Source organism: Sinocyclocheilus grahami, unplaced genomic scaffold (genome assembly GCF_001515645.1).
Source record: "Sinocyclocheilus grahami isolate Dianchi unplaced genomic scaffold, SAMN03320097.WGS_v1.1 scaffold288.1, whole genome shotgun sequence".
Lineage (NCBI taxonomy): Eukaryota > Metazoa > Chordata > Actinopteri > Cypriniformes > Cyprinidae > Sinocyclocheilus > Sinocyclocheilus grahami.
Genome location: NW_015505467.1, coordinates 2,133,234 through 2,158,109, shown reverse-complemented (window position 1 = coordinate 2,158,109; position 24,876 = coordinate 2,133,234). Strand labels below are relative to the sequence as shown.

Genomic DNA, 24,876 nt, shown 5'->3' with positions numbered 1-24,876 from the left:
AAAGTTTGACATTGTCGATTAATCGCATTCAAAATAAACGTTTTTGTTTACATAATATATGTGTGTGTGTTGTGTATATTTTTATGTATGTAAAAACACATGCAGTATATATATATATATGAAAATATTTACATGTATATATTTATATAATTCATATTATAAATTAATATATTAAATATATAACATATTTTTCTTAAATATATACATGCATCTGTGTATTTATACAGTGTATACATAATAAACAGTACACACATATATATTATGTAAACAAAAATGTTCTGATTAACCATGATTAACCGTTTGACAGCATTAATTCACATATTTATTTATTTATTAATTTATTTATGTCGATGAATTTTCATTTCAATTCATTTTACTGTAAGATAGCAAGCCTGTGTCTGGGACGTAGGTAAAATGATAAAAGTCTACACATAAAATGAATTCAATAAATGATAAAGGCATGGCAAATGTTTTCAGAAACACTGTTTCTATAGTTGCCTCTCTACAATTTCTGTAGTAGTAATTTGTTAGTTTAAAAAAAAAAATCAATTTAATTTACATCTTCAATAGTTAAAGAAACATGGATGGATGGATGAATGGATAGATAGATCCAACGTCATAAGTGATGTAATCTGCAAAGTAATAGCTTTTCTCTTCAAAATATTGCATTGACGTATCTCAGATTTAAAAAAAAAAACACCCTTTCCCAAAACCTCTTCCCTAACCCGCTTGCATCCATTCCTCCTTCCCTCTCTGACTCTGTTTCCACATCCAATACCAGCTGACGTCACTATTGGCAGATGCATCATTCCACATCACTGAATAACTGGAGGAGATCATCACAAGCTCTGTCTGTTTGAATGCATCTCTATAGGATTATTGGCGAGTGTACATGCTACTATTTTAACTTTATTGACTTTTTTTTTTACCACACCTCCTCCTCTCGTACTTCCTGTGAAAGAGTCAGCTATGTTCTCCTCGTCCAAACCCTCCCTACTTTTGCCCTGGACCTCCATGGATCAAGCTGACTCGGACGCTTTGGATATCAGCACTAAAGTGCAACTGCATGGGGTTCTGTGGAAGAGACCTTTCGGGAGGCCCTCAGCCAAGTGGTCCCGCAGGTAATATTGGGCCCTAACTACGCACAGTCGGTAACAAAAATAAAAGCATATGTACGATTCTTCTATTAGGAGGATCTTTTCAGTTATTGTATTTTAGTTTGCGGTTTTCCATTATGTTGTAATTTCCCTGCAGAGATATACAATGTATTTATTTGTTTTTGTTGTTCTGGTCAGTAATGAAGTGGCATGAAATAAATAATGTTATAGACTAGATACAGTGAGGCTAAAGAACAAGCTGCGGTATTATTAGTATTTTTGCTCAGTTCAAGCACACATTTTTTTGTGTAGTGCCTTGTTGTGTAATGCACTTTAAAAGCTTTATAGCTTAGCTGATATTGAGTAACCCGTCATTATAAACTGAACTGATGTGTTTTAAATGTGCCTTTAAAGCTGAGTAAGTCAGATCCATGAGGACATTCTGTGCCGCCGGTGAGTTTTTGTACATTAGGACTCATCAATTCCAGGACAGATCAATTCCAGGGAAATGAACGCGGAAATTGATGGTTATTTGGTCATTTATGAATTTGTGAAGGAAGCAGCGAAGGGTTTTCATGTAGTGCTTATCTAATGGTCAGAATGTGCAGTGTTAGCTGTGAGGTTATTAGTGAATTTCTTGTTGCTGTTTACGCTTTCATAACAGATTCTTCATCATCAAGGATAGTTTTCTTTTGTATTATGCTGAGAACGAGAAAAAAAGCTTTGAGACCAATAGATACTTCAACATTCACCCCAAGGTACACAGACATTTACATTTCTTAGAGTTGCACATTATTATTATTAACATTAACTGTGACTACACTGTAAACAGATTACTGTGAAATGTACAGTAATAATGCTGTGAAAACTACAGAAATCTGTTACAGTGTATTGAAATAGTAGTGAATATATATTTAATTGTATAATTATATACTTAAGCAATATCATGCAAGCAAGATGTGCAGCTGTTGTTGTACTGAATATTAGCACAGCTGTGTGATGACTGCTCACATTTAAATATAACCAAGCAATTAGATACTGAGTAATGTAAGCAAAACATGTCCAATGTGTTCAAGTGTACGTTTTTACTGAGCATGAAATGTATTCTATCTTTTGCTCAATGTAAGGGGGTGATTCCATTAGCTGGATGCATCGTCGAGCCAAGAGAAGATCAAGGCATGCCATTTGCCATGGTTATCAACCATGAAGACTTCACAGTAAAAGCATTTTCTTCTTTTGTACTTTATTCTATTCTGTTCTATTCTATTTTTTTGGAAACCAATTCACCACAATCAACTGGGTTTCCAAAGCTATATCAGAAAGGGGTAGGATGAACAAATTCAATGAAGTTATTGCCCTTTTTTTCTTTCTTTTTTAAGTAATAAAATAAAATAAAATAAAATAAAATAAAATAAAATAAAATACAACCATGAAGACTTCACAGTAAAAGCATTTTCTTCTTTTGTACTTTATTCTATTCTGTTCTATTCTATTTTTTTGGAAACCAATTCACCACAATCAACTGGGTTTCCAAAGCTATATCAGAAAGGGGTAGGATGAACAAATTCAATGAAGTTATTGCCCTTTTTTTCTTTCTTTTTTAAGTAATAAAATAAAATAAAATAAAATAAAATAAAATAAAATAAAATAAAATAAAATAAAATAAAATAAAATAAAATAAAATAAAATAAAATTAAATTAAATTAAATTAAATTAAATTAAATTAAATTATTAAATTAAATTTTAATGAATATCTTTCTGCTTATCCTGTATAGGGAAACATTGTCCTGGCTGCTGAATCAGAGCCAGAGCAGAGCCAATGGGTGGAGATGCTACAAGAGTCAGGAAAAGTGTGAGTGTACTTCTAATAACATCTCTGAAAAAAAAAAGATGAAAGTAATCAAAGCTTCTCTTGTAAAACCACAAGCATGGTTTAAAACAATTCCACATTTAAGATTTAATTCCAGCATTTTTAATATGTAACATATTATGTCTGACATTAGTGTTATTTTTGTGTGGTGATGTGAAACTCTTTTTTTTCATTAAAGCACTTGGAAGAATGCTCAGTTGGGTGAGGCTATGATTGAGAGTCTTGAAGCTCAGGGGCTACAGTTGGCTAAAGAAAAGCAGGAATACTTGGGTATGGCCACATCTTTTTCTTTTCTTCTTTTAGCCAAATGTTTTCCTTCTTTTGTTATAATGAAGTTCTGGCTTGTTATTATCCATGAGGTGAAAAAAATGATCCATAACAAAAGTCTGACTCTGTCTCTTCAGGAGTTATCCCAAGAGAAAAAGCGTACCCTCGAGCTGCTGCGAGAAAGAGGACAGGATGTGGCTGAAACAGGAAGTGATCGGCGGGCATCTTTAGACTCTCAGAATCCAGAGGTGCAGCTTCAGGGCAACCTGCGGCAAATCGAGGAGCAGATGAAGAGCATGCTTAAAGAGAAAGAACAGGCAGAAGAAAGGTCAGAAAATCTGGTCAAGAAAAATGTTTCATTACAAAATATATAATTTCCAAACAAATGAACAAAGATTTGAAATGTAGCAACATTATTGTTTGGCCAGAAAGTGCATTAGAATAAATGGACTGTCGAGACCATGACAATGGAAATGTACATTGATCCCTAAACAAGCCAGTCTATTGATTAGATGTGAATGAAGCACAAAAGACAGAGAGTGGATTGACTAGCGGGCATGAGAGACCTCAAAAGCAGGATATAAATAAATGTGACTCTGCCGTATGGTCCATTACGCGCGATACAACAAATCTGATAAGATGGAATTGATTTTTTTACTTAGCCAAAAAAATTGTAGTGTCATTTCTGTTTACTGCTGCATACTCTTTGAAAAATGTGAGGTTAACTGAATATATGATTAAATATTTACAAAAAAAAAATCCGTAAAATTTTTGGGAGCTGTGGTTGCCGGACTTTTACCGGAAAAAAATATGGTAGCAATGTTTTAGGTTTTACAGTTTTAACTTAAATTTACAGTTAAATACCGTAATTTCATTAACTGTTATAATGTTAATACACCAACCTATTGAAGTACTGAAATCTGTTTTGTACCTTTGTAATACACTGATAACCACCAAATGCAGGTGGTGATGAGAAAGTCACATGATGAACCAAAGCCCATCACAGCTTTTAAATAATAACATATACAGAAGGTGCACAGTGTCATTCACACAAACACCAAACACCATCATGGTAACACACATGAAACTGAAATAATGCAATAAACCTTCATTTAACAACATTAGGTGTAACACACAACCCTAATATACAAAACTGATAAGAAAAAAACTAAGAAGAAACATAGTTATTTCAACAAAAAAACATCAAATTTTATATGTAATGCAAGGAATTCTGGGAATGTCAATTTACGGTTATTCACTGTAAATTATACGGTCTTTTTCACTTCCAAAAACAGCATTCTACCGTAAAATTCATGTCCAATATATGTAATGTCTAATACAGTTTTTCACCGTATATAGTAGGGGAATTTACCGTTAACCATTTAACAGGTTTTTACTGTAGCATTTTTACAGTCTTTTACCATTAAATTTAAATTTTTTTCAGTGTAGGCTACTCCTTATTCTGCAAAATATATTGTAGTATTTACACTGCACATAGGAAATGATTATACATACAATATATATATATATATATATATATATACAACAGTTCGTTCTGGTTCTCAAATCTGATTGGTTGAGAACCATGAGATATTGTACTGGTATCGCTACAGGAACGCCCTTTCACAATTTTGTATCACTCCGCTTGTTCTAGTCGGGTCTATGTTTTTTTTTTAATTATTCACTGAGCTAATCGTAGAGTAGGTTAGTTAATATAAGAAGAAACGTCTAGCTTCGCGGTCTCTTTCTCTCTCATTTGAATGCATGTCTTGCCGCATTGTTTCTCTCTTATAACCTCATTATTTCTCACTAATAACCTAACTGAAGCAGCACATGCCCTTGATACGAATTCTAAAAGTGACGCATGTTTAACTGTCAACTTGAGCTTTGAATCTGTGGCGGAAGGAAGTAGTTCCGCACAAAAGAGGGTTTTATTAGGCACTCCGTTGTTTATTGTTTAATTACACACATGTTCCGTCGAACTGCCATGACTTGCCACTATTGCCAACATGTTCCGTATGCAATAGAGAACATTTCACATGTATCCCATAATACAATGCACTTGACCTTCCATTACAAATTAAACTGAGGTAATATCTCTTTCTTGATAAACCTGATAAGATGGCATTGATTTTTTTACTTAGCCAAAAATATTGTAGTGTTATTTCTGTTGACTGCTGCATACTCTTTAAAAAATGTGAGGTTAACTGAATATATGATTAAATATATACACTGTAAAAAAAAAATCGTAAAATTTACGGTAAAAAAACGACAGCTGTGGTTGCCAGAATTTTACCGTAAAAAAAATCTAAAAGTGACGCATGTTTAACTGTCAACTTGAGCTTTGAATCCGTGGCGGAAGGAAGTAGTTCCGCACAAAAGAGGGTTTTATTAGGCACTCCGTTGTTTATTGTTTAATTACACACATGTTCTGTCGAACTGTTGTATAAATGCAATATCACTCTCGTACTTGAGCGATACCGGTTCTATATCAGCGGCTGTGATTGCCTGCGGCCTTGTGCCTCTGGCCTAATCACAGCCATGCTGATATAGAGCCGGTATAGCTCTCGTAGTTGAGTGATATTGCTCATCTATATATACAGTGGGTACGGAAAGTATTCAGACCCCCTTAAATTTTTCACTCTTATTTTTCTGTCAATATGGGGTGCTGTGTGTACATTAATGAGGAAAAAAAATTAACTGAAATGATTTTAGCAAATGGCTGCAATATCACAAAGAGTGAAAAATTTAAGGGGGTCTGAATACTTTCCGTACCCACTGTATATATATATATATATATATATATGACTTGCCACTATTGCCAACATGTTCCGTATGCAATAGAGAACATTTCACATGTATCCCATAATACAATGCACTTGACCTTCCATTACAAATTAAACTGACGCAATATCTCTTTCTTATCCCCGGAGTGCCAAAACTTTTTTTTTCGTAAACATAAAATTTTATAAACATATTGTATTCAAAATGGAAAATAACGGGCCAGCAAACGTTTCACTCAAAACATGACCTTCTTCAGGGCCATACTATATTTTAAAATGCATACTGAGTACTGTTTCAAATATTTAAAAAATATGTAGTATTTTGTAAATACTGTGTAGTATGCAGCAATTTGTACAATTTGTATAAATATTAATTAATTAATTAATAAAAAAATGAACAAACAAACAAATAGATTATGTTTTTTTTTAAGCAAATGTAGTTATAATTCATGTACAGGTCAGAAGGCTAATAGCAATTATATATAAATTATTTTGTACTTTTACACAGAAAACAGTGAGCAGAGAACAATCCTCTGCAAATATTGCATCCTTGGCATCTTACAAACTACACTCCAGTGCTCTCTTTCCTACAGCTTGGTTTTGATGTCAGTCAGCCAGACTTCTCTCTGTCGCACCCTGCAGGCTGAAAGAGAATGAAAAGCGAGCCAAAGTTCTGCAGGAGGAGAGGGAGTTTTATTCTTCTCAAGCTCAAGCTCTCCAGCAGTCGCTCACACAGCTCACAGTAGACAAACAGCACACAGAGGAAGAGCTGAAGGTGAAAACTACTAAGAAGGGGGGACTTTCTGTAAATCTGGTTGTGGAACATTGCAAAAATTCCCACTATTCTTTTCAGGGTGCTATGATATTTGTGCTTTGGATCTAGCATACAGTGTTACATATTAGATACACAATTAGGTTAAATATATATCACACTACCTCTTCTGCATCTCTGGATCATCTGCACATCTACTATCACTTCTCACTGATATAAAAATCAATTGAAATTCTATAAAAGCCCATGCCTGTCTCCTCCTTCATACCTCACTTCTAAAATGAATCTCCCTTATACTCTGTCTTCATAATATACATTATATGTTGTGTTGTGTGTGTGTGTGTCTGTGTGTGTGTGTGTGTGTGTGTGTGTGTGTGCATGTAACAGGCAGAGATGGAGTCTCGTGTAGAACTGGAGCGTAGGCTGAAATTGGCTGAGGAGGCTCTGCAAGATCTAGAGCAGGGTCTAAATGCAATAGAACGCACCCATGAGAGGGATGAAAGAATGAAAGGAGACGTCAGCCATCTCCGCAGTAAGTGCATTCCATTAGCCATGTCCTACTGTTGAGAAGACGATTTTTGCTATCATGGTCATATTAAAGAGTCGGTTCACCCAAAAATTTATATTTTTTTAATGAAACCTGTGAGGTTTCTGTCCAGGTAACCAAAACTTAGAAGATCCAAAAATGTTATAAAAGTTACAAAAAACAAATCCATATGAATGGGGCGTTTTAATTTAAGTTTTGTGAAGAAATAGTTTCTGTGTTTACCGTATGTTGATTGAATGTGTGTATGTGTCGATCATAGTTTCAGGTTTCGTTAAAAAAAAAAAAAAATCTTTGTCTAAAAAAAATTGTTTTAACTTTGAAAATGCTAAATTAACAATATTTATTGTTACTTAAAGAGACAGTTAGCCCAAAAATGAAAATCCTTTCATCATTTGCTCACCCTCATGTTGTTCCAAACCTGTCTACGTTTCTTTCTTCTGCTGAACATAAAATAAGATACTGTATATACTTTGAAGAATGTTGGCAACCAAATAGTTGGTGGTAGCCATTGACTTCCATGGTATGAAAAAAGTGAATGGCTACCAGCAACAGTTTGGGAACCAAATATCTTCTTTTGTGTTCAGCAGAAGAAAGAAACAGGTTTGAAACCAACAACTTGAAGTTGAGTTAAATTATGACATGAATTTTATTTTTGGGTGAACTATCCCTTTAATGTTGCATTTCATGCTCAGGCAAACCTAAGAAGTATTCAACACTGTATGCCTAAAATAAATGGACATTACCGTATAAATGCAAACTAAATAAAAAATGTTCCACATCAAGTTGGTCCTCAGGGAAAAGGAAATGAAGTACTAATGTGCATCGCTGTTGGCAAACCTGGTTTGGATGCACTTGACAAAATTAGCATTTCAATTTATTCATTTATTTTTCTTAATTGGAACGAATGCTAAAGGAAAGGCAGCCAACATCCCAGCATGCCTAGGAACTCATTCAGTGCCGTTAAAAAGCCTCCCAGAATGCACGTCATAAAGTATGCTGTAATAATATCCTTACAAATAAGGGGTTTTAAGCATTGACCGATAAGACAATGAACCAGCTTCACAACCACAGAGACTGCAGCTGCATGTTTTTGCTTTATGGTTTCAATAAGCACTCTTTTTGCACTGGTGAGAAAGTTTTCCATTTTGTAAGCCCTTTAAATCCAGTTATCTAAATTATTTTATGATGTTCAAATATCTTGACCAAAATACAGTGGCTTTTTAAAGTTTACTAAATTGCATCCAAACTTAATGTTGTGCGTTGCACCTCCAGAGTTCTTTGAGGAATGTATCTGTGCGGCGGAGATTGAGGCCAAGTTACCGTCCATCATGAAGAACGCAGTGTATCTGCATAAAGCTGCTGCTCGACGCATCAAAAGTTGCCGTATCCAGAGACGGGCCTCCAGACAGCACTGGTGTAAGTGTCCGTGCAGGTGCACGCATGATGAAATTATAACCTAAATAGTACCATTAGTGGTAATTTCATATTCAGCTGACCTGTGCATGTTTGCTGGTGCTCTGAGGAATGTACCATTCTACTATTACCAGAAACAGTACTTTGTGTAGTGATAGTTGATTGTTTTGGGAGTTTGTTTATTTATTTATTTGCTTGTTTATTGTAAACATTCTATAAATATATAAATTACCATTAACCTGTTAACATTTTAAGAAATGATCATGGATCCTATATATATATATATATATATTCTGTATATATTGGGGGGTTAAGCTATGCCTTCAGAAACGTATCATGGTTTTGGAGTTTAATCTGATATTAATTTGACTTATTATTATTTTTTATTTTTTTTTAAATAGAAGATTTCTATTTCAAATAAATGTTGTTCTATTGAACTTTCTATTCATCAAAGAATCCAAAGAAAATGCCATCGTTTCCACAAAAATATTAAGCAGCACAACTGCTTTCGACACTGATAATAAGAAATGTTTCTTGCACAACGAATCAGCATATTAGAATGATTTCTGATAGATCATGCAACACTGAAAATTGGAGTAATGGCTGCTGAAAATACAGTTTTACCAACACAGAAATATATCATATATATATATATATATATATATATATATATATATATATATATATATATATATATATATATGTGTGTGTGTGTGTGTGTGTGTGTGTTTTTCAAATATATTAAAATAAAACAATTTATTATAGTTAAAATAACTTATTTTTTTAAATACTATTAGCTACTGTTTTACTGTATTTTTGATCAAACAAATGCAGCCTTGATAAGCTTATAGTTATACTATAATGAAAGAAAACGAAATATTAAACTATTATAACAATAAAGTTATTTAATTTTTGTTGATGTGTTTAAAATGAAGTAACAGTTGGCATCAGCTATTCATTGTTGTTTCATTGTGTTTACAAATATAATATGATAGACATGAATGCCACATATTTTGTGGAGTGGCCCAAAAGGCTTTAATTTTTGGTTAAATTTACTCAAAATAAATTGACTTTACCTTCTCTTGACCTGTGTGCAGTGAAGCACTCTCAATCATTTGCCTCCTCTCGCGGTGCCTCCTCCAGCAGTCTTGAAGAGTTGAGAGAAACTGCCCGGCGCCTGACTTCAGACAGCTGTTTGAGACAGCGGGCCTACAAGATCATCACCTACCAGAAGACCGTTCAGTCTGAGGACTAACAGTGTTCTGACAGATGGACTGAGAGAGGGGAAGCTGTTTTGTCATCCTGCTCTGTGCTGTGCAACTTCTGGTGAATGTTATCATAATTCAGTAAGGGAAATCTGCACATGCAGTGTGCCATCATACTTTGGGACTGTGTGTCCTTCTTATTGTGTCCATGTAAATGTAAAACACTGTAGAATAATAAAACGATATGAAATGTCTAAATATTTGCTTTTAGTGAGAATAAAATAACTTATCTAACAACACAGCATTTTTTTTAAAGGATTTAATATTTTTACACTCAATAGAGAAAACAGTGCCAGCTCGCTTTTTTATTTTTTATGTTATTTTACCTTGGTTCAGAAAGTTTTTCTCATTTTTCCCATAGGGATTTTTTTTTTTAAGTCTTTGTTAAACAGTTATAAGCCATGCACCAAACCAACCGGCCATGAGGTGAATCACAACATTGCAAACTTTGATTTGAAGCAAAAAAGTATTTGAAAATCAGACAAAAAGACTAGAAGGCTATAGGCCTCAACAACAGCTTTAATGAGGGGAAGAACTACAATCCCATGAAGCATTGCAAATTACATAATCAAATTAACAATGATGGACTTAAAGATTTAAAGAATGGTGGATTAAATATAAACAATATATGTTATATTTATTGCAAAGTACACATATACAAATGTTTATGTAGTTTGAGAGTGTAGGGAGACTGACTCCATTACTCTTCCAAAGGCTTATAAATTATTCTTAAAGGTGCAGTATGTAGGATTGACTCTGAGTGGTTGAACTAGGTATTGCAGTCTAAATTCAAAATATTGGAGAGGGGTTTTTTTCACCCGGCCCCTCCTCCTTGACTTGAGGCCCACGCAGGTTGCCAGATTGAGACACCAACAGGAACGAGCACGCTTGACGATGAATGAAATGAGATATGCTCTGTTTTCCGCAAACTGGAAACCCGGGGTGACGAAATACAATTGGGTAAACTGGCAGGTGGGCGGGTTTCACAAACCAAAACAGAGACCGACATTCCGGCCCGGAACGCACATATTCAAAGGAGAATAACTGACTGTAGCATTGTTTTTCAGATAAACATGTATGTTAACTTAGCATGTTTCTTAAATATCTGCAAACATATTATGGTACGTTTATGCTTTAGTAGAGTCAAAAACATACAGCACCTTTAAAAATCAGTTTTCGAATGGAGAAATTAATGACATTTTTACTTCGGAACTCGACTGTTGCACTCTATGACACAGTTGAGCCAAACTTCTCTATCACAGGACAGAGATCACAGGATTTCAGCTAGAACTGAATTTTGACAAAATATGTAAAGTTAAAAAAAATAATAATAAATACCGTATAATGTAAATGCATATAACATTGTTATGTCCAGAAGCATAAAACAACTAAATAATTCAGATTTTATTTTTTTGTATTTATTTATTTATTTAAATACAGTATGCCATTTTCAAAACTGAATTGTTGGTTCCCAAGTAAAGTATGTCCCTGCATGTCACTTTTTAATAAACTAGTAATAAAGCATCTGTAGCCTACAGAAAACATATTTTCATTAGAATTAACAAAAAAAAATGGTGCTGAGACGAAAATAATTTGATGAGACATACTTTTACACATAAAATGCTACAATCATGTTCATGTCACTGCTGTCAAAGTTCACTGCAGCGAAATTGATATGCAGAAATGGCCATTTTAATGAAACAATCTGTTATTTATTAATATGCAATTAAAACTCGCTTTGTCACTAGCCCTAAGAAGCTGTGTTATGAATTACATTCAGAATCCTTTTTTGTCCATCTTCATGATTATAAGCTTGATTATTATTCAACACGATTCTGCTTCCATTTAAAAAGCCCCTAAATTTAACTCATGAGACAATAATGTATAAAAATGAAATTGTTTCTTTGGGATTTTATGATATTAAAAGTGGTGCTGATGTGCCATCTGGATATGCTGGAATTAAAATCAGTGTTTATTAAACCTTCCAATTATGTCATGCCTAGCTGAGTCACTGCCAGAAAGGGAATAAGGATCGGTGATCAAAGTGAAATTTGCAGTCTCTTGGGGGCTAGTTTTACTGAATCGGGCCACAGATGTCAACATCATCATCTTCTCCACTCCCAAACCTGCGTCAGAAGAGACAAACCAGATAACAGTCAATTATTGCAGAGAAACTTTGCATTTCACTCCGTTATATAAATGATTAAGCTGCAGTATCAGACTTGCTTGCATAACCAATTTGGCATGATTTTGACAGAATATATAAACGTGTTGTGCAGTTATCATGCAATAATTATCTAAAGAGCCTGCACGTAGAGGCATTGAAAAATTTGCTAGCCCTAAAAACGGTTTTTGTCCAGGTTGTTTGACTGCTGTACAGTACAAAAAAGCCTGTGACAGATGGCTACCATTACAAGCATCAGTGTGGGTTAAGCTCTCATAGGAGTTGAAATGCCTACTGCAGTGCTTTTCTCACTGATATCGATGTGAGCTCTCCTCCAATCCTGTCCTCTAGATATGTACCAGCATGACATAGCATTTTTAGTATAATGGGTGTTTTATGAGTAGTGTCCTGTGTCTTATATGTTATATTCCTATGCCTACTCACATTAAAACGTAAATACTAACGTGTTATGTAATATGAACATCCGTACTGGCTTCAGCGTTCTTTCATTATCGTCACACAAGCATTATTTTAATGTGATGATAACGGACATGCATTAAACATTAATGTCCAGGCAATGTTCAAAATGGCAAGCTGTAATACTGCACCGACTATTTCTGTAGTATAGCTAATATGTGTCCTGTGCATAGTATGCATATCCTGCTAACAAAATGTGCAGTATACAAAAAAGGATACTTGGCACACTGTAGCCCACACTGCAATGCACTCCACTTTCTCCATTTGAGTCGTTGTTTTATTAGACTGCCAAAAGTTGACATTTTAACTCAAGACTGAATTTAAAAAAATGATCATTAATCATATTCAGCATACTTAATTGTACTCGCATGCCATGTGTTGAGGTAATGTCATGTTACAATAATGTAGCCCTCAGTTGTATTCAGTGGTCAAATATTTCTGAATAGTGTTTGCATTAATGGCTGGATGATTGTACATTACACCGTACATGATGCCTACTGTTTCACTTACTATTTTTAAAAATAGTAGATAGTATACAGTGTATACTGCACAGTAAATAATAAGCTAGTATTCCATTCTGAACATGCCTATTAGAAGTAGAATACCAAAAATGAAGTTTGGGGGGGAGGGGAGAAATTAGCACACCTGAAGGAATGCAGGGGATGTCAGTATGGATTTGAGCCCTGATGGGTCTGTTGCTGACCAAAGACTCCTGTGCTTCATCAGCAGTTACACTGTGCTGAGATCATTCTTTGTCATGTCCTGACTCTAGGATGTAATGCTGGGTCAGCATTTAGCTAGAGTTTAGTTTACACACAGTCAAGTCATGGCACACTCTCCAACGGCCAAGATTCCTAAAACAAGAGTCTCCCTCAAAAGATTTACTCTGGGAGAAGCAGCCCGTCCCCTTTTCCTTTTTCTTCTTTTTTAGAAATAAAGCCATCCTTAGAAAGAAGCCATCACTGTTGTCATAGTGCCAAACGTCCTTGTAAACAATGAACTCTTTATATACAGTTCTCAAAGCAACACGGCTGCCAAGTTACAAAAAAACAATCATGCCCCGACATATGAGCATCCACACATAAGCACAAAGTTCTTAGATTAACATTTAAAAGATACAAATACAGAAAAATATTTCTTTAGATGACATGACTTAAATGATCCAGCATCAGGAATAAATGAATCTTTAGATACAACATTTGAGGGCATGACCATCAATATTGTTGCTGTAGTTTGGTGATATATATATATATATATATATATATATATATGTGTGTGTGTGTGTGTGTGTGTGTGTTTTTCAAATATATTAAAATAAAACAATTTATTATAGTTAAAATAACTTATTTTTTTAAATACTATTAGCTACTGTTTTACTGTATTTTTGATCAAACAAATGCAGCCTTGATAAGCTTATAGTTATACTATAATGAAAGAAAACGAAATATTAAACTATTATAACAATAAAGTTATTTAATTTTTGTTGATGTGTTTAAAATGAAGTAACAGTTGGCATCAGCTATTCATTGTTGTTTCATTGTGTTTACAAATATAATATGATAGACATGAATGCCACATATTTTGTGGAGTGGCCCAAAAGGCTTTAATTTTTGGTTAAATTTACTCAAAATAAATTGACTTTACCTTCTCTTGACCTGTGTGCAGTGAAGCACTCTCAATCATTTGCCTCCTCTCGCGGTGCCTCCTCCAGCAGTCTTGAAGAGTTGAGAGAAACTGCCCGGCGCCTGACTTCAGACAGCTGTTTGAGACAGCGGGCCTACAAGATCATCACCTACCAGAAGACCGTTCAGTCTGAGAGATGGACTGAGAGAGGGGAAGCTGTTTTGTCATCCTGCTCTGTGCTGTGCAACTTCTGGTGAATGTTATCATAATTCAGTAAGGGAAATCTGCACATGCAGTGTGCCATCATACTTTGGGACTGTGTGTCCTTCTTATTGTGTCCATGTAAATGTAAAACACTGTAGAATAATAAAACGATATGAAATGTCTAAATATTTGCTTTTAGTGAGAATAAAATAACTTATCTAACAACACAGCATTTTTTTTAAAGGATTTAATATTTTTACACTCAATAGAGAAAACAGTGCCAGCTCGCTTTTTTATTTTTTATGTTATTTTACCTTGGTTCAGAAAGTTTTTCTCATTTTTCCCATAGGGATTTTTTTTTTTAAGTCTTTGTTAAACAGTTATAAGCCATGCACCAAACCAACCGGCCATGAGGTGAATCACAACATTGCAAACTTTGATTTGAAGCAAAAAAGTATTTGAAAATCAGACAAAAAGACTAGAAGGCTATAGGCCTCAACAACAGCTTTAATGAGGGGAAGAACTACAATCCCATGAAGCATTGCAAATTACATAATCAAATTAACAATGATGGACTTAAAGATTTAAAGAATGGTGGATTAAATATAAACAATATGTTATATTTATTGCAAAGTATACATATACAAATGTTTATGTAGTTTGAGAGTGTAGGGAGACTGACTCCATTACTCTTCCAAAGGCTTATAAATTATTCTTAAAGGTGCAGTATGTAGGATTGACTCTGAGTGGTTGAACTAGGTATTGCAGTCTAAATTCAAAATATTGGAGAGGGGTTTTTTTCACCCGGCCCCTCCTCCTTGACTTGAGGCCCACGCAGGTTGCCAGATTGAGACACCAACAGGAACGAGCACGCTTGACGATGAATGAAATGAGATATGCTCTGTTTTCCGCAAACTGGAAACCCGGGGTGACGAAATACAATTGGGTAAACTGGCAGGTGGGCGGGTTTCACAAACCAAAACAGAGACCGACATTCCGGCCCGGAACGCACATATTCAAAGGAGAATAACTGACTGTAGCATTGTTTTTCAGATAAACATGTATGTTAACTTAGCATGTTTCTTAAATATCTGCAAACATATTATGGTACGTTTATGCTTTAGTAGAGTCAAAAACATACAGCACCTTTAAAAATCAGTTTTCGAATGGAGAAATTAATGACATTTTTACTTCGGAACTCGACTGTTGCACTCTATGACACAGTTGAGCCAAACTTCTCTATCACAGGACAGAGATCACAGGATTTCAGCTAGAACTGAATTTTGACAAAATATGTAAAGTTAAAAAAAATAATAATAAATACCGTATAATGTAAATGCATATAACATTGTTATGTCCAGAAGCATAAAACAACTAAATAATTCAGATTTTATTTTTTTGTATTTATTTATTTATTTAAATACAGTATGCCATTTTCAAAACTGAATTGTTGGTTCCCAAGTAAAGTATGTCCCTGCATGTCACTTTTTAATAAACTAGTAATAAAGCATCTGTAGCCTACAGAAAACATATTTTCATTAGAATTAACAAAAAAAAATGGTGCTGAGACGAAAATAATTTGATGAGACATACTTTTACACATAAAATGCTACAATCATGTTCATGTCACTGCTGTCAAAGTTCACTGCAGCGAAATTGATATGCAGAAATGGCCATTTTAATGAAACAATCTGTTATTTATTAATATGCAATTAAAACTCGCTTTGTCACTAGCCCTAAGAAGCTGTGTTATGAATTACATTCAGAATCCTTTTTTGTCCATCTTCATGATTATAAGCTTGATTATTATTCAACACGATTCTGCTTCCATTTAAAAAGCCCCTAAATTTAACTCATGAGACAATAATGTATAAAAATGAAATTGTTTCTTTGGGATTTTATGATATTAAAAGTGGTGCTGATGTGCCATCTGGATATGCTGGAATTAAAATCAGTGTTTATTAAACCTTCCAATTATGTCATGCCTAGCTGAGTCACTGCCAGAAAGGGAATAAGGATCGGTGATCAAAGTGAAATTTGCAGTCTCTTGGGGGCTAGTTTTACTGAATCGGGCCACAGATGTCAACATCATCATCTTCTCCACTCCCAAACCTGCGTCAGAAGAGACAAACCAGATAACAGTCAATTATTGCAGAGAAACTTTGCATTTCACTCCGTTATATAAATGATTAAGCTGCAGTATCAGACTTGCTTGCATAACCAATTTGGCATGATTTTGACAGAATATATAAACGTGTTGTGCAGTTATCATGCAATAATTATCTAAAGAGCCTGCACGTAGAGGCATTGAAAAATTTGCTAGCCCTAAAAACGGTTTTTGTCCAGGTTGTTTGACTGCTGTACAGTACAAAAAAGCCTGTGACAGATGGCTACCATTACAAGCATCAGTGTGGGTTAAGCTCTCATAGGAGTTGAAATGCCTACTGCAGTGCTTTTCTCACTGATATCGATGTGAGCTCTCCTCCAATCCTGTCCTCTAGATATGTACCAGCATGACATAGCATTTTTAGTATAATGGGTGTTTTATGAGTAGTGTCCTGTGTCTTATATGTTATATTCCTATGCCTACTCACATTAAAACGTAAATACTAACGTGTTATGTAATATGAACATCCGTACTGGCTTCAGCGTTCTTTCATTATCGTCACACAAGCATTATTTTAATGTGATGATAACGGACATGCATTAAACATTAATGTCCAGGCAATGTTCAAAATGGCAAGCTGTAATACTGCACCGACTATTTCTGTAGTATAGCTAATATGTGTCCTGTGCATAGTATGCATATCCTGCTAACAAAATGTGCAGTATACAAAAAAGGATACTTGGCACACTGTAGCCCACACTGCAATGCACTCCACTTTCTCCATTTGAGTCGTTGTTTTATTAGACTGCCAAAAGTTGACATTTTAACTCAAGACTGAATTTAAAAAAATGATCATTAATCATATTCAGCATACTTAATTGTACTCGCATGCCATGTGTTGAGGTAATGTCATGTTACAATAATGTAGCCCTCAGTTGTATTCAGTGGTCAAATATTTCTGAATAGTGTTTGCATTAATGGCTGGATGATTGTACATTACACCGTACATGATGCCTACTGTTTCACTTACTATTTTTAAAAATAGTAGATAGTATACAGTGTATACTGCACAGTAAATAATAAGCTAGTATTCCATTCTGAACATGCCTATTAGAAGTAGAATACCAAAAATGAAGTTTGGGGGGGAGGGGAGAAATTAGCACACCTGAAGGAATGCAGGGGATGTCAGTATGGATTTGAGCCCTGATGGGTCTGTTGCTGACCAAAGACTCCTGTGCTTCATCAGCAGTTACACTGTGCTGAGATCATTCTTTGTCATGTCCTGACTCTAGGATGTAATGCTGGGTCAGCATTTAGCTAGAGTTTAGTTTACACACAGTCAAGTCATGGCACACTCTCCAACGGCCAAGATTCCTAAAACAAGAGTCTCCCTCAAAAGATTTACTCTGGGAGAAGCAGCCCGTCCCCTTTTCCTTTTTCTTCTTTTTTAGAAATAAAGCCATCCTTAGAAAGAAGCCATCACTGTTGTCATAGTGCCAAACGTCCTTGTAAACAATGAACTCTTTATATACAGTTCTCAAAGCAACACGGCTGCCAAGTTACAAAAAAACAATCATGCCCCGACATATGAGCATCCACACATAAGCACAAAGTTCTTAGATTAACATTTAAAAGATACAAATACAGAAAAATATTTCTTTAGATGACATGACTTAAATGATCCAGCATCAGGAATAAATGAATCTTTAGATACAACATTTGAGGGCATGACCATCAATATTGTTGCTGTAGTTTGGTGATGAGGCTAGCATGTAGGCTCAAGCACAGCTTATTTCTAGACAGATGTGCACGGAAAGAGCAATTAGGTTGCACACTTGAAGCGCTCACTTCTCAACTAAATTTGCATTTAACTGAGCCTCCAAGGCCATCTTGTCAAAGGTGCGCATGTTTGTCTCTTCACGAACACGATCCCGCACGTGGAAAGATGCACGTGCCACGGATCGAGCACTTTCCAACACAGCACGTTTTTCTCTGAAAATCTGTTCACTTTTTTCCAGTTTGCGCTCAATGGACTGCAACAATTCTAGGCGGCGCTGTTTCTCCTCCTCTTCTACGCGTTGACGGTTATGCCTTTGGAGGCGTTCTTTTTCCTTCCTGCTTTGCACCACACGTTGGGCCTTCTCCCGCGCCCGCTCTTCAGCTACTTGAGAGGCTTGTTGTGCTCGTCTTTCGGCTTCCCTAGCCTTTGTCTCCATCTGTTCCTTCTGCTGTTGCTCACGTAGCTCGGCGGCCCGTCTTGCTTTCTGGATCTGCTTCTCTTCTCGCTTAGCTTTCTCCTTTAACTCTTGCCCACGTTTTTCTTGTATCTGCTCATAGTTCTCCAAAGACCTACTTAGCTTCTCTTCAGCTATTCTCCATGCTTCTTCACGCTCGTCCACTTCACGACGTGCAATCTCTTGGATAAGAGCTGCATGGCGCCTCTTCTCGGCACGGTTGAGTCCACGACGCTCCTCTTGAATTTGGTGCTCTCGCTCCTGTCGCTTCAGCTCAGCGATGGTCAGTTTCTCCTTGAGGAGCAGTTTCTCTTGCTCAAGAATAGCAGCTCGCTCGTCCTCCAGAGCTTTAAGGTTCTGCTCTTGTAACGCCTTCTTGTGTTTTTCCTCACGAGAGGCCTGTTGCAATTTCTGCGACCGGCTACGTTCTTGTTGCTCGGCCAATTCTTTCCAACGCTCCTCATTTTCCAATGCTTGGCGAAGTTTTGCTTCTGCAGCCTCACGCTCCTGCTGGTTAAGCCAGCGCTGCCGGGTAGAAACCTGTGACTGCCATGCACGTTGGCACTGCTGCACGGCCCTCTGTTTCTCTCGCTCTTCACGTTCCCGTCGCAGCTCCTCTATTCGCCGCTCACTGTCCCATTGCAGGTGTGCTACGTAGCGTGTCTGGCTCATTATGTCCTCCTCTTGGTACCTGGCTAGCATTAGTGCAGCAATCTTTCGGTCACGCTCTGGAACAGCTTTAAGTCCTCGCCGTTTCACCTCTTTCACAATGCGCTCCACTTTTTGCATAGTCTGTGGAGAATGGCTAAGGTCTCCCAAGCTCAAACTACGACCCATCAGGGAGTTAAAGGTAGCTAAAGTGCGGGCACGAGAGCTTGATGTCTTAGCCCAGTGATCTCTTGCCCCATCCCAGCTATAGGATGAGGAAGCAGATTCAGAGGAGGTACATGTGGTAGTTGTGGTGTTCGTTGTTGAAGCAGTAGAGGAACAAAACGTGTCACGCCTCCGTTGCAAAGACTCCAGTGAGTGGCTTCTGCATCTAGCCTTTGATTTGGAGATGATATGCCCATTATGCTGTGCAAACGTACTTGTAATGCCGTTGGCAGGGCTTTGGACAGCAGATTTTGACACTATCGGGGCAAGTGAGGTTGGTGTCCTTGGAAACGAAGAAGGTTTTGGTATTGATCTGGGGAAAGTGTTTGGAGCCTTTGTATGAGCACTGGAAGTTTTTTTTGAGCCCTGACTTCCTGGAACTGACTGAATCGATCGCTGGATTATTGAAGGGTCTGGACCTTGAAGTTTTCCCGCAGATTCTACTTCAAGGGACTTAGACTTTTTTGCAGAAGTTCCTTTAGCAGTAGGAGCAGAGTTCACTGGACTGGCTTTTGAGATGGGATGAGAGCTGGATGTGGACACTGTAGAAACTTGTCCTGACCCTGCTGTTGTGCTTTTAGGGGCTGTTGATGTAGATTGTTTTTTGGGTGCACTGCTGCAAGTAGGTGTTATTTTGGAGGCTGGATTTGTTAAACTGTGATTGGTTTGTTGAGACAATCCACCATTTACAGCTTCCTCTGACTTCTCTGAAGCCAGTGGACCAGCATTATTGTTCAGAGCTGCCTGCAAAATTCGCCTCTTCTCCTCTCTGATAATCCGCTCTCTCTCTTCTCTGCAGTGTCGGAGTTTAGCATGTCTATCCCGCTCATATATCTCAAACATTCCTGTGGCGACACGCATACTCCGGCCGGGTGCCTCACGGGCAAAATCAGACAGTGGACGAGGCAGAAGCTCCACAGGTTTCACTCCACATCGTGCGCATGCCTCGAGAGAGCGAGGGCTTGTCAGTACATACCGACTGCCTTCTGCAGCTGGTGTGTGAAAATTGTAAAGGTCCAGATGTAGTTTTAACTCTTCTGGTTGACTGTTTTGCTGCTGGCATGGTTCTTGAGAGCTCAGTACAGGTTCAGTACTGGGCTCTGTCTGTGGGCTGGAATCCACACTAACATCTTTCTCACTATCATCACCTGGCTCAGGTAGACAAGGTGTTTCAGAGGCTGCAGCGGGGCTTTCAAACTGGGCCCCTCTGAATTTACTCTGGTCATCAGGTTCCAATGGGTCCACCATGGTTCACTGTAAAAAAAAAAAACAGAACACACAAATATGAATACTGCGGTGTTTCAATAACAGTGCTGGATAACCCACAGGCAGATTTGTGGAATCACAGGGATTATTATGTTCTGTCTGGAGATCAAGGCTTAAGAGTGCTATCTAAGGTTGAGGGACGCTACAAAGCTTGCACATGCATGCATATTTTTTTACGCTCTGCTTCTGTATGTGATGACGGTTCCCGCCTCAGGGCAATTACATAAGGTTACATATGCATGCTGGGCAATATTAAAGAACTCATGCAGTTGCTATTTTTGGAGTCTGTGATTCAGATGCAATCATGCATGAATGTAAATTTTAATATGTATGTCTCATCTCTGCACTCTACATCTATCTATCTATCTATCTATCTATCTATCTATCTATCTATCTATCTATCTATCTATCCGTCTCTGACACTCTATCTAATGCCTAAACCTCAATAATGCAGTTACTGCCTCAAACACAGAAATGTCAAATTTTAATGTACAATGTTTGTTTTCGTTCACTCCACTCTTGTGTAGGCTGTGTATCACACAGATAGGCAACATAGTTTTATAGGCCCCAACAAGACATATGTTGTTTATACAGTAAAGAAACGCCACTTTCAAAGAGCCATCTAAAGACACATATGCTCAAAACAGCCTCTCACTACGCAGATGGCTTCCAGTGCAGATGTTTTTTTTATTTTACATACAGTATGCGGTCCCTATCACACCCAGCGCAATAATACCTGATGACATGAATGCGCTACAAATCACCTGCCCACAAGAACATAGGGCACGACGATATCGCAAAAAATCACGACGATTAAAAAAACAAAAAATCTTACCGCTATCAGGGCCCACTCATTCAGGGCGGATCAGGTCACTGATGTTTCCCCTCTTCCTCATCAAATGTGTTTGAGATTCTGTGGGCGGTTCTCGTCTGGTTCTTTCCTTCAGGATTAGTCTCCACCTGCTGTTTGACACTCGCATCCTTAACCGTGAAGCATCCGTGCTCCGCCTCCGAGTGACTGCGCTCTAAAAATATCGTACATAATCAGCCCTTTGTCCCCCTGTTATGACCATATGAACGGAGAATGAACGATTCTGCGTTGCTGTCATGATGAATATGCTCAAGGATGGCATGTGGTATGTATTTCATTTATCGGTGTTGTTTACACAGCCTAGAAAACAATATTGGTAGCCAATTGTTTCTGCACGAGAAAGAGTAATAGCAATAATATTAGCCTACTTATAATATTAATTTATTATTTAAAACTGATTTTTTTTCGGTGCTAATTTTGCAAATGAAACCTTTGAAATTCAGCAGCGGTTATTTTGGAGAAAATGATTCTGACAGCGGCATCTGTTCAATGATGTAATAAGTATATCTATACACCAGGGGGCGCAATATGCACAAATATATCTTCGAAGGTTTTAAATGAACCCTACATGGACACGTGTGAAGTTTGCTTTAGATAACTAAATATCAAATCAGATGATATCTGCAAACATCGATTACCACATTTTTTATTTTTTTTTTGCAATTACAGTCATTCTTGAGACGTGGGACTAAACAGGTCCAGCAAGGGTAACTGCTATTAGGTTTAAAAAATAAAAAAATATTTTCAATTTTAAATGTCATGAGGGATTAATCATAGAATGTATTGCACACAATTATCACCTTCGATTAAATTTTCTCATTATTATAGCAAATCTGTGTTTCTTAATATCCTCTCAGTACATCTAAAACAGTGTGTCCACAGAGAAGGGTTCAATCATTCATATGCAATAAAATGGATTAAAAAAAATTTCAATGATGAAAAATAGCTTGTTTTATCAAAAGCAACACTTAATAATATCTCCTATCAAAGCAAGATTGTTTTTTAATGACACATGCACTTTGAAATGTTAAAAACATCTTGAATGCTGTTAAAGAGAAAGTTGAAATTATATTACACAGTCCAAGGTAAAAAAGCACATTTTGTTTGGTTGTATCAAAGCATAGCTCAGTAGCTTAGTACATATAAGATACATAAATATAGTTTCATTTGTCTGAGTACGAGGTTTTATTTTTTTCAATTTTGCACCCTGTTTTGTCCCACTTCTCAAGAATGAATTCATGTATGAGTTCCCCCGCAGTTCACCAGCAACCAGGTGTAAGTCGGGACATTATCTATTCACATGTTCACTGAACCCGATTTTATCCAAAAGGGTCAGCTTGTCTTTTGACTCAAGTTTGAATGGCATATCAATTGTTTTATTGTTTAAATTTGTTTTAAAATATTGTGAAATGTCTTGATTAAAAACGGTTTGCCTAAAATTAAATGCCACTTCGTTTATCTACTGCAATCGCATTCATACATTTATAAGTGCATCTTAATTGTATAACTCTGTATATAACACACTAATGCCTTGGAATAGAGGGGAGCTGAGAAATCAAACCTTGATGGAGGTTTTAAGATGATTTATGGTTGCTTTGTCCAGCTTTATCAAAACAAATGTCCAAGTATTTGTAAGACGAGCAGTAAAACCAACTTTCCATGCATTGACTTTTATGCCACAGGAATGTATGAACATTCATTATATGCATAATTGTGTTGCTGTTATGTAAAAGACAGAAACTCTAATGGCCTGGTGATGATGCACAATTCATGTTAACTAACTAGTAACATTAGAAACAAATACTATTTTTTATAGTTTTTATAATATGTATAAAAACTGTCTTGTCTATAATTAACTATCTAATCTACAAAAAAAATTAAATAAATGATTAGCCTAATTTACTGTCATTTATAGCACGTTTGATACTTTTATGGTGCTTTTTGTAGCTTGATAGCACTAAGCCTAATTCACTTTCATTCTACAGAAAATACGGCTAATACTTTCTTCAAGAATCCACTTTTTGTTATATGGAAGAAATAAAGTCATACAGGTCTGGAATGACATGAAGTAATTAATACTGATTTGTTTACTTTCAGGTGAACTATTTCTTAACTGTCCAGAAAGTAATGTCACAGTGAAAAAGAAATCTTGCTAAATTTCATGAGATCCATCCAACAATAACAAACCTTTCCATTATCAGTTGTGCTAAATAAAATTCAAAAACAAACTCAGGAGGCGTTTGGATTCCGTGGGCATCCGGAGAGACTTTTTATAGAGTAGGATTAGATAACTGGAGGGGGAGTCTGTGGTGGTGACCCACTAAACTTCTGACCCAGTGTAAGAACAGTGCGAGTTTAATTGACCCCCATCAGAAAAGCTGTGAGCGTGGGGTGACATCAAGGAACGTGCAGGCTGCCTTGTCATTTGGGGGCATGAGATCTGTGGTGGGGGGTTTATGGGAGATATAGTTCACTCTTCACAATAGTATGCTCCCACAACTATGCTGGGGTCAGAGAGAGGTGAGTTGCATGGTATAGCGATGGAACTGGGGTTAGCTGATGGAGACATATGGAAAAGCTTCAATGCCTTAATCAAGACCTAACAGGTTTTTGTTGCGATTGTTTTTTTTTTTTTTCATCTGGATTGCATTTCACTTATGAGCACTATTAGCTGATGGAATGACATCTCCTTCATGAACCATGATGCCATGTCTAAATTACTGCTAACAAATAGAAACCTGACATACTGGAGTGTAATGCCACGGTTTTGTAGAATCCGCAAGTTTAAACTTTGATTATTCACATAATCCACTAATCAAAGGCTAATTGCAGTTGCACATGCATTAGACTCAAATTTTGATTATTGAATTTTAGAAATGGTGAATTGTGGATGGATAATCCGGCTTTGCTCAGTATTATTTGAAATGATACACTGTATTTGGTAAACATATGAATTTGATTATTACATTAGAACATGCTATCTCTCCTCATAGGACTTTATTCTGGATAAAAAGTAACCTACGGACCCCAGCATGTCCACACA

The 24,876-nt window shown here is 36.5% G+C and overlaps 2 protein-coding genes across 3 annotated transcripts; one reads left to right on the top strand and one right to left on the bottom strand.

Moving 5' to 3' along the window:
* The first annotated feature begins 761 nt into the window (after positions 1-761).
* LOC107600660 (pleckstrin homology domain-containing family D member 1-like) lies at positions 762-10,234 on the top strand. The gene is made up of 9 exons (XM_016292605.1): positions 762-1,121; positions 1,762-1,855; positions 2,225-2,314; positions 2,873-2,949; positions 3,146-3,562; positions 6,660-6,792; positions 7,177-7,321; positions 8,609-8,752; positions 9,847-10,234. The coding sequence occupies exons 1-9, from the start codon at positions 970-972 to the stop codon at positions 10,002-10,004; spliced, it is 1,410 nt and encodes a 469-aa protein (XP_016148091.1). The 5' UTR covers positions 762-969; the 3' UTR covers positions 10,005-10,234.
* A 5,682-nt stretch (positions 10,235-15,916) lies between these two features.
* Positions 15,917-22,096, bottom strand: LOC107600645 (coiled-coil domain-containing protein 177-like). 2 transcript variants are annotated; one of them, XR_001610827.1, is made up of 3 exons: positions 21,798-22,096; positions 17,755-20,950; positions 15,917-16,594 (listed from the first exon to the last, which is right to left on the bottom strand). XR_001610827.1 is itself a non-coding variant. In XM_016292592.1 (2 exons), exon 2 carries the CDS (start codon positions 20,942-20,944, stop codon positions 18,434-18,436), a length of 2,511 nt encoding a protein of 836 aa, XP_016148078.1. In that variant the 5' UTR covers positions 20,945-20,950; positions 21,798-22,096; the 3' UTR covers positions 17,492-18,433. The 2 variants fall into 2 exon arrangements, 1 of the variants encoding a protein (XP_016148078.1); XM_016292592.1 differs by lacking the exon at positions 15,917-16,594 and having other exon boundaries at positions 17,492-20,950.
* Between the last annotated feature and the right edge of the window lie 2,780 nt (positions 22,097-24,876).